General features: G+C 29.9%; 1 protein-coding gene across 1 annotated transcript in view; it reads left to right on the forward strand.

The window, feature by feature from the left end:
* LOC125069874 (frizzled-4) overlaps positions 1 to 11,757 on the forward strand; it is a 32,464-nt gene that overhangs the window by 17,826 nt on the left and 2,881 nt on the right. The window contains exon 2 of the mRNA XM_047679475.1: positions 11,351 to 11,523. Within this exon, the coding sequence (XP_047535431.1) occupies positions 11,351 to 11,523 (173 nt within the window). The remainder of the gene's footprint in view (positions 1 to 11,350; positions 11,524 to 11,757) is intronic.

Consider the following 11,757-nt stretch of genomic DNA (forward strand, 5'->3'; position numbering starts at 1 on the left):
TTTTAATTAAAATAAATAGAACAGTATTTAATATCGTTTGATTTTAAAGATAAATGTATTTTTTTTTATATAATATATAACTTTATTTACACTAGTAAGGTTTATCTTTGGTATTTTTTTAATTTAAGGTTTTTGTGTTAATTGATATGTTATTGATATTTTTGCCTTTTGAAATATGATAATAGCGATGTCGGCGCGTTGATGTCTTTTACACGTTTTTGTCTTAAAATAGTACATTTTTTATTATAACAAGAAAAATAATAATAACTATTATTCTTCGTATAAGTATTATTAAAAATAACAAAGAAAATTATATTGATTAAAATAACTAAGTACATAAATTCTGCCAATTGTTTGGCTTGAATGTAGTGTACCGAATATTTAAGATTTTTTACATGCATTGATATTCTATTCAATCATGACGGCGGGCCCCTCCACGATCAAAATCGAAACCGGATTAATTAAAAAGTTAAAACAGTCCTCATACAACAATCTATTTCGATATTATTTATTTATAATGCGTGCGGTGCTTTCTGATTACATTTTTAATTTTTATGACTGCGTTCCATATGAATTGCAATAAAACTTCAAGACAATTCCTATTTCAAAGTTATAGCATATTTTGTGCAAGAAACATTGACAAATGGATTTACACTAAACAGAAGAAATGATAAAATAATTACCTCCTTGAGTTTTAATACAATTTGGTCATTCCCCTTCATACAAGCATGCAGTCAATTTTAGACGAAGGTATAATTGTACTAGGTGTACCCTATTCCATCCACAAAAGCCAATAAACACAAAGACTTCGAATTGGCGCGGTATCTTAAATAAAATCTATAATATTCGACGAAACTGTTAGCGGATGTTGGTAGTAAAATTAAAGTGGATATAGTCAGTAGTTTAGTATAAGCTTAGTCAATATAGCTGAGCTGTTTGGTAATCTTCCTTTTTTTCAGCTTGGAATATGCGGCAGAAATAGATATTTGGATAAAGTTGCTACAAATATACAGTCCATTAAAAACCCCTGTATATTATTATTATTACAGCAATTTTGAATTACAAAAAGTATTTAAATACGTTCTTGTTAATGTTTTGTACTCAGAACATTTCAACATTAGCATTGGTATTAAAGAAACTAAGAAAAACAGAGTGTAATTATTTTTACAATTCAAATTCAATTTTATTGCTCTGTGGTCTTTTTTAGCGACATTCAATTAATGTAATGTGCAGTCTTATTGTAATAATCATTTAACCGTTTTTTTAAAATGTATTCGCTTTTTCTGTGTGCAATTTTTATCTTAATTTTATTGTACGCAAAATGTGTGGCAAGTGTAGCTTCTTTAGAACATTTTCACGACTACGGTTTCATATCCAATGGAAATTATTTAGGCTTCTATTTTATATTAAATTCATAGCACCGTAACGTAGTTACATACTAACTATTATCATAAGGTGTAACTAATGATCAAAAGCTTCCTCTTTGTTTAAGGTGAAGAATTCCAAATATAGTTTAACTACGTTGATCGAATTAGGGTTGCCAGTTATAATTATTATCTTATATTTTTATTACGTATGATATCTTATTGAATGATTTAATACTTAAAAAGAAAAAATAAACTTTTATATATTTCTACAAATTTGTTCGATGCCTTCACGCTTTGGTCTCAATGTAACAGTAAAACACCCCTAAGGAATACGCTTTCAACTCGTTTCTCGGCATTAAAGATTCCGCAGCAGAAAATCTAATTTGAATAAATTTCGGAGACCAAAGAGAGAACTGAATACTTATTTCTTCACTCTAATTTATACTCAATATCTTCGTATAAAGGCTCATATTATAATAGCAACCTAATATTTGAGTCATTCTTGTTAGCCGCGTGTTAGCAGTTGTTAAATAACAACCGAATGTTTGTTTACGGAAAATAACACTCTCTACAAATCTGTTACGTTCTATAATTCAAAGAATAATCGAGGCGCTTAGGATGTTTTCTTTTCAGTGAATCCGTCTTGTTAGCGGGCTTATTGTTGACCGCGTGGTGTTCCCTCTCTGTCATACAGATAGCACTTTGAGTATCTATCTCTTTTCAGTTGTTAGAGCAAGGTCGGCTCGTTATAAGCTCTTAACGAGAAATGAAGGAAAAGCACGAGCCTTTTAAAGCTTCTCAAACCGTAATCATAAATAGTGATGAACCGAAATATGGGTTTTACCGAATACGACTTTATTTACACGCTAAGTGATCTTTATCTATTAATGTAACTATTTGTATATTTATTAAATGTACTGTCATTGTTACAACGAATAATTATTAAATAATATAATTATATTTCGTGTAAAAAATGCAGAGTACCATTTTCTTACATTTTAATAAGTCCTTGAAGAATAGCGGTAAAAACTTCAAGACAGCTGATGTCGAGTACTTTTCTTGATTGTTCACATTGCCAGCCAATTGTCGCGGTATTAAGTTTCTAGTAAACCATTATAACAAACTTTAAAATCGGCCATATTCATAATCTTATATAAATTGTTTAAAAATCAATTTTATGTAAGATTTAGAAAAATACACAGAGAATTCTTACTATTTAAATGGGTGAGGTTAGCCATTTATTCGGTCCTTGACTAATTTTAAGTCTTTTAAGCTTTTTAGTTTTATCGTTTTTTTATTGATTTATGACAAATTAATAAAGAAAATAAATATATAAATATTTAATAGATATATATATATATATATACATATATATATCAGTATACATTCTTTATGACTAATTAATTATTTTGAGCAAGTTTTGAAAGAACACAAAATTATAAATATTACTAAAAATATTTTAAAGTTTGAGAAGCACTCAGTAGGCTGTGCAGGTATGTATCGCGCGTGTCCCGTTCACACCTACGACAAACATATATTGTTATCTCTCTCACAATAATGCCTCTATCCCTCTCGCGTATAGACACCATTCCGTCACGGTCCTCCGGATAATTAAAAGAAATCTGCACCGCAATCCAGAGATTATAAAAAATATTTAAAAACGTTTAGTTAAATTGTCATTTACATAATTATAAAGAAAAAAAACTTTTATTTTATTCCGATTAAGTTTTTGTATAGTCTAGGAAATGGGATATGTAGTAAATTTATATATGCATTTTATTACGTATATAATCCCATTTTTTTCTTATTATTTTTATAAACAGAGTTATAATTATTTATTTTGTGAATACGAAATATTTACTACAAATACACCATTTAGTTCTGCTCGTAATCATTTTGATAGCTCGATGATTATTATTATTATATATTCCATAAGCAACAGCTTGTCCCAAAATATGGCACCGAATCCATGGGAATTGTACTTGTTTATAATGGAGGCAATGCTCCTGTGGAACAAAAATAAGACCAGTGAAAAAAGTGGTTTTTCTCTAGAAAACGACTCGCCATCGACTCGTTACCAATCGATTCTAGATACCATATTAGTATCGACTTTTATTTGTTACGCGTAATTCGATTTACACGTATTTTGATAACGTTTTGTTTCGCATTACTAATTAAGCTCGAGTTTAAATTATTCGGTCGAAAGAGTTTTGGAATCGTTGTAGAAAAAAGAGCTTGACTTCTTGATAAGGGACCGGTGTCTGAGATTGCCTGAATTAGTTTAATCGAATTGCCTAGTTATATATTCGATTTGTTATTTAACTAGATACTCATGTGCGTGCCAATATAAATCAATTGTAAATATATTCATAAAAAAATACATAGTTTGTAATCGTATGAAGAATTTAAAAAGAATGACTCCCAAAACAAGAACCGAATCGACAAACTACATAACAAAAATATTTAAGTGTGTAATAAACTTGAGCAATATAAGACCGGTGCGGCGCGTCAATCCGTCAAACAGTAATCACCTATTATAAAACGGTGAAGAGCCGAGCTCCGAAATAACTAGACGAGCGCCTATACTCTTAACAATCATGACATCGATTGGAAATCACGATCCACGAAACGACGCAACCGTGAAGGCTTAAGAAGACCGCAGATTATATATATATATTTATATATTTAAAAAGTGGCTTTCTTTTTCATTTTTAGACGACATTTACTTTTGTTTTCAAAAGGATTGTATAATATAATGTCATTAAAAGTATATAGTTTTTATAAGATATTACTATTTTTATTTAAATTTGATTAAAATTGACTAATTCAAAACCATTATACATCGTACCAGAGCATGATTTACAAGTAATAAAAAAAAAAATGCTATGAATAAGTTACTTTATTTATTAAAAATTTTGTCCACTTTATTTTCGTAATATTTCGATAATGAAACGGCATTTTTATTCGGCACTAAATCGTACTAAGAAAGCTTACGAACACCTATAAGCATTGCTTTTCTATCCTAAAACGATTTTGAACCTCAAGCACCCACTTCCATGTAATCGTCATAAATAAGTCGAGTTCTTAGTGCTCCTTAGTTCCAATCGACTGTTCGGGCCCAACAAAAAACAAAATCTTGTTATGGTAATTGCTTGACATGTTTTCCGTCTTTGTTTATCTTTGCTATCTCGACACACTCTCGTGTCTTGTACATCTTCTCAATATTGCTATTAAAATCTTATGTTTCATTTTAATCTGTAACAATTGAACAATTGTTGTTTGGTCATAACCTCAAAGTTTGCGAGAACTTTGAGAATTTAACAAAGATTACATTTTATATAATAAGTTTTATTGTAATTGTATAAACACTCAATAATCTTATTAAAGTGGATTACTGAAAATAATGTTTTTATCTGTTAATGTTCTACTTATCATTCATGGCGACATTGTTCTCAATCAGCGGCAGTGATGGACATGAAAAGAAATGTAAATATATGTATTTGAATGCAACAAGCTAAAGGCTCGTTAACTTAGTGTAAGCACTATTATGTAAATATATATTTTGAAACTGCGTTTGATTCAATCAGATATCTTATAATACCATAATAGACTTCAAGGTAAGTATCTCTTTTAAAAAATACGTACCTCCATGACAATTTTCATTGCCTATTTAACCTTTATTCAAGATGAATTTTCGGTAAACCTTTTACTCATAGATATATAATAATATATCTATGAGTAAAAATAACGATTTCAATATAATTTTTAAATATGACGAACTTTCATACAAACTTTTTCCTTAAGTATTAGATGATGAATTTCCAAAAAAACCTTTAGCATCTGTCTTTAACTCTTAAACGTATGCCTAAATATCGATTTCCATATTACTAGATTCAGAATTGACGAATTTCCAGAACAACTCCAATTTAACCTACTTGGACTAGACTAGACTGAAAAACTGAACGTTGTAAGACAATCTGTAGTATATTAGTATCAGCATTGCACCCATGCGAAGCCAGGCGGGTCACTAGTTCTAAATAAATTCTTATTATTATAATGTAGCAACCCGAAATTGTCGTACTTAGAAATATTAAATCAGTACCATTTTATTCATATTATTAAACTCTGTCATATTTCTTATTGTGTCGTACTTGAAAGTACGCAACTTAGAGATATTGGTTAGTAAGAGACTAGTAATTTAGAGATGGTATAAGACTATTCTGTGCGTAAAATCATCTCTCCTTTGTAAAAGGTAGTTACGACATTATTTATGATTTTGAAATTGTCATGTGAAAAGTGATGATACTAGACATTCATTCTTCAAGAATCTGCTGTTAGTATTCCCTACGTATATGAAAATATATAATCACTATTAGGCACATATTGATTTATAACTAGTATCACATAATTACCGGTTTAAAACCTGAAATTCAACGGGAAATGTTTACCCGACACGATCAAGTCTCACGAGTAATAGTAATCTAAAAAGCAATTCAAATAATAAATTACATAAATTAATTGTGACTGAAACTCTATCCTAAGTTTGTGGCCATTTATAAACGTCTAAAGCAATTTGTTTGGACTTTGCACTGTAATAAAGATATGAACTAAGATTATATAATAGATTTTAAATTTTATTGATTATGTTTTGTACCACTTGTCAATGTCACCACAACATATTCCAACATAGACCAAGATCTCATTATTTATTAATTACTCTTTGAAATAGGAGATCAGTTTTTTATCTTATAAAAATTGCATAGTTCATTTTATAATGAAAAATGTTTATTAATTTGGCTAAGCAATTTCGCTTTAATGGATATCGTCTACATAATAAATTGGACATATTATAAAATAAATTTATGAATGTACCGGAAGTACATTCATAAATTAATTCATACGTATAGTAAGAGTGAGTTAATATTTATTTAAAAATTTAACTTACAATAAAACTTAACATTTTTTTTTTTGAATAAATAAAGAATTAACATTAAACTCTGTGCACCTAAAACGCTGAGACTTATCTTAGGTTGGTTGATGTTCGTTTCCATTACAACGAAATAAGAAGATAAATATTCTGTTATTATAGTAGCCTGTGTCTGATCTCCAATAATATTTATGTACCTATAGGGATTTTGAAAGGAATGTATTAAAAATGTGGAGAGATGCAGGCGAAGCCACATAAAGAAGAATCGTTAAGGCGCTCGTAATAATAAAAGCTAACACCCACTGCACTATTTAGTTGAACAGGCTTATTTATTACTTTAAACGAGATGCCATTCTACTATTTCCATAATGTTATTTATGTGTGCTGGATACGAAAGATTTTTGAGCTCCAGATATTTAAATATTAAGTATATTAATATTGTATATTTAATCTATTTCTTTAAGTGTTACTCAAATAACAGTATTTCCCTTTTCCTTTCTGATTTTTATATATTTTTTGTAGATTATATTATTGTGCGTAAATAAAGAATTGTAACAAAAATGTTGTTAAATATTATAGATTAATAAACGTAGCCTGAAATAAATAAAATTACACACGAACGTGTTAAAGTTACCTAGTAAAGATGACGCTACCGTTCAGAAAGGTCCACAGTTGAACCTTTAAAAGGCAAAGTTTGAGTTATTCAGTCCTAAGTCCTCGTAAGCTGAGATAAAAATGAAGAATTCAAATCACTAATAATCATTTTAAAACCAAACGAGCCACTTAAAAATAGCCGCTTCTAAAACTGTATATAAATAATGATGATGATTTGTGATTGGTTTTTATTTTTCGCATTTTATATCTCATCGTAACTCCTAGTTCCTTGACGTTGTTATGACTTACCAAGTTTATAACGAACTCGAAATAAATTTGGCTGCGGCGTCCGCTGATGATGCATGAGGAGGGACCCAGTTTATTTCGGGAGCTCGTAAAATCGATTATCCGTTCAATTCGTATACGTCCCCGACGCGCGTCTGCGCCGCATCGAAACAGGATGCACTATTTCTGTTACACGCCGCTTTGACAGGGACCCGTGTATGATATTAATGTAAACTGGATGTTAGACTAAACTTTTAACATGCTGACATTCGCTGTAGTGCACGTGGTATCAATACAAATAGAATGAAATTCTTATGAAGTGAAGGAATTTGTATAAAAAAATCGCACCCTATAGGTATATCCATACTTATAAATATTGATATCTGTCTAAAGCATTTATCTTCAATGTAAATATAAATACACACCTTTAAAGTCTCCCGAAATGGCAAACGCGTTCACAGCAGGTGACTGAATATGGATGCAGTTAAGTTGAACGCACTATATTAACCAATCATATTAGACCTGTCTTAGTCTTTCAAACATTTTTTTTGCGTTAGCCGTTCTATAACGTCGGTCGTATTTACTTGGAAAAATGTATATTCGATTAACTTTTTTACGATGATTGATGGACAAAGGAAGGAATATAAATGAGTTTATTTAGAACTCGTTTTTAAAAAATCGATCGCAATATTTTGTAAATTATGAAAACAAACGTTGTCTAAATTGTTACTGTAATGTAATGTACAATAATGTAAAGTACATTCTCGACAAAACACAGATTATATTAAGCGAAATTATTCGCGGCAAAAGACAAAGTATTCAACTCCAATATTTCTCCTTCCTTTAATTAGTTTTTCACTGCGTTTCTGTAAATGTATTTAATTGCCAGTCTGCAATATTCCTTGAACTAATAAATATTGATCGATTGCACTACTGCGAATTGTAGCGTATAGCTTAGAAGAGAACCAGTTCTAACTATAGCTCATTAGCTGGTTAAAGGAAGTACAACTTTTATAGTGACGGGTTTCGTTCATAAAATAAAATAACCATATAATATGTCTCTTACATATTTTACAAATATTATACGAGTTAATAGAAATTAATTTTCTTATAAGTTTTTTTTTAAACAATTATAATTAAAATCCATTTAAATACGATAAATTAATAAACGCATCAACTTATATAATTTAGTTTATTTATCAGTTGTAGGTATATTATTTGCGATTAAATGCAGTGCCATGAATAGTCCGTAAATTATGTGAACTGTAAAATGGAACTAAGTTCAAGAAGTGAAACGAAGCCGAGGCCGAACAACGTATGTCATGTAGACGTTTACGATGCCCGACAGATTCGAAATAAGAATATGAATGTTAGCAGCGTGTGTGGCCTGGTAAACTGCCAGTATGAAAAAGCGTAAATTTTTATTTTAATTTGTTTAAATTTCGAATACAGATGTAATAAGTTCTTTGAAACTGCAATATACATTTTAATATTTTAGTATAGTCTATGTGCACAGACACGGAATAGAAGTGACTGTTAAAAAATATAGTGTTGAATGTAATGTTTTTATTTTAAATTAAAAAGTCCACGATAAAATATTTTTGTTGAGAACTATATCCAAAAAATTACATATGGATTTGGTATTACAAATTTAATAGCGTGAAAGGAATCGTTTCCCTCGAGATAATATTATCAGTTAATGGCCACTCGAAGCGCGACATGACGCCACATAAAAACGAAAAAATAAAATCTTAAAAGCGGCAGACCATTCACGCCTCGATCGTAATAACATTTGCATTTTCATATAATTTCACAATATGATATAGTATTTTATACTGTATTCGAAATAATAAGAATAAAAAAATATTAATAAAAAAGTGTTTGGAAGACAAAAACAGGTCGAATGTGGAAAAGTAAACTTAACAATTATAACTACTACTTATATTATTTTAAAATATCCTATTAAACTTGCAATTTAATTTATATCTATAAAAAACCTGTATACAATTCAAATTTATTTATATTTTTACAAAAAATACTTAAGAATGGTAAAGGTGGTTTTAAATAATTTTCGAACGCAATAAGTGTTTATTTACAAAAGCGTCTTCTAAAAATAAAGGACATCTCAACGATATTAATAATTTAAAAATGTAAAGGTCAATCAAACCATTTATGCATTGAATATATTGTGCTTATTTCCATATTCAAATTAATTCCCACTCAATTCGACAAACTTAATAATTACTTGTGCATAATTAAAATTTCAAAGACCAAAACTTCGTACAACGCTTACCTAATTACAACAATGCAACTCATACAAATATTAGTAAAATGTTAGCCGACATGTGTTGGACGGAGGCCGGATCAAACATGCGAGCGACCGAGCAAACACCACTGTTTAGACTATCGCCGCTTTTGGTTCTGTACAAATAGAGACCGTTGTTTGCTCAAGTGCCAGTGACACGCCACTGCGGAGAACTTCGGCCAACCTAAGAGTACCTTAAAGAATCCTCCAGACATTCCCTTAAATGCAGAGTTACTCACATACCTCGGCTCATCTTACGATGGTATTTATAGTTAAAAACAAAGCGACACTTTACTTGTTTCCCGGGGAGGATTTACCTGTCATACGTTTTAATGGTATTTAGTAAGGGTTCTTATGTTGCACATCATTTTAGTAGTTCAAAATTAAACATGTAAACTTAAAACGTTATCTGCCTTTTGTAGTCTAAAATTTACGTCAAAAATAAATAATTATTTTAAACTTTTTTTTTTAAAGTATACAATATAGGGTACGGATATAGTTCAACGTTAACTAATTTGATATTTTTATTGATTGAAATAAAATTATCAGTCTTCGTAATTTTTACATGTATATACTTATACATGTTTATATATAAAAGAAATTGTAGTAAGTTATTTTACTTTTAATTTACCTATTTGGACAATTCTACTCTGTGTCTGTTTGGTTGATAAATTGAAAAAAAAATTAAACATTGAATAGAAATACCTATCGATAATGACTGCTATATGAAATAGACTTACCAATACCAATACCGGAAACATCTCTTTTAGGTTTTTAACGTTTATCTGTTTGTCTAAATTAAAATACAACTATTTTCTAAATTACATTTTTAATCAGATGTCATCCGAATATTTTAATATGATTCGTATAACATCCATTCTACAACATAAACAATAAGACTTACAAAAAATCGTATGCGAGGATCGAACCGATGGCAGCAAGTGCCATGCAAGAGCACGTTATAGTGACAATTGTGCCAACCAGTTGTCAAACTGCGTAGTGCATCTTGCGCAAAATTACATTATAATTATGTAAACGTTACAGTATACCTATTTATCTTTTAGAAAAAAAAAACAAAACTATTCTCGCCTTAACGTGTTACCTTAACTATGTTTGACCTAATAATTTCATTCTCTACGAAATGGGCTTCGATAAAATATAATTCCATAGTACCCCATAGTACCTCATTAACGCATGTGCGCTGTTAAAGAATTTCAACAATAGTTATATTTAAGTTTCCTCATATGGTATGATAGTTCTCTCAAGGAGTTAACACGCCACCTGCCAACAACAGCTGAGTTTTTTATTCAGCCATTCGTATCAACAATTTAATTTAATCATAATGTCTCGAATTCCTTACCTTAAAAATGTTTAAATAAATTAATAATATATTTAAAACAGTTCTGAGAATCTTCTATTTTAATTAACGTCATAAGTATTTAAGGTATTTAGAAATTCATAGTTTCCATTCTTGGAACTTGGATATATGTATATTTACATAAAACTAACATAATATGGCACTTTGGCACATAATGATGCGAACTAATTTCTGTTTTTGTTACTTTAATATATCGTCATTTTAACGATAGAACGTCCATTAAAATATAATCAAACCACAAATATAATATTTTAAATAAATCTTTAGTTCCATACATTTTTTAACGTTTTATTTGAAACGGTTATAATGTGATTAACAGATTAAAACAAAATAAAGTAAATGACTAACGCGATAGTAATGTTTGTCTCAACTTTATCATTGATCTTCTCTAATAAGAAAATTATACATGGTAATATACTTCTTAATTGTAAATACATTACACATGTAATATTTTTTTAATAGTTACCTAATAAACTTATTTCGTTTTATTTTAGGTGGGTGGTTGTAACGGGAGCATGGCGGGCAAGTGTATTGCGTCCTCCTAGCACTCCTGGAGCCAGAAACGATCGTCACTCTTCACTCCTGCAATTAGCCGCCTGGGGAGTCCCTGCTGCGTTGGCAGCGGCTGTGCTCGTTACAAGAGATGTTGACGCTGATGAATTGACAGGTGAGATATATATTTCTTAATATGAATTTGTAAAACTCCTTAAACTAGAAAAGCCCGTGTCTTAGTAACCATTGCCTTCCAAAACATTGAATCATTCATTTAAGTAATATAATAATGTAACAACCTATTCCATTGGTGAGCAAAGTCCCTAAGAGAAGGTTCAAACTTATTCAATCACAGTGCTCCGATGCTGGTTTGTGGACACACATTTCTCAAAATTTTAGTGTAATTGGA

This window comes from Vanessa atalanta, chromosome 16 (assembly GCF_905147765.1).
Source record: "Vanessa atalanta chromosome 16, ilVanAtal1.2, whole genome shotgun sequence".
NCBI classification, from domain to species: Eukaryota; Metazoa; Arthropoda; class Insecta; order Lepidoptera; family Nymphalidae; genus Vanessa; species Vanessa atalanta.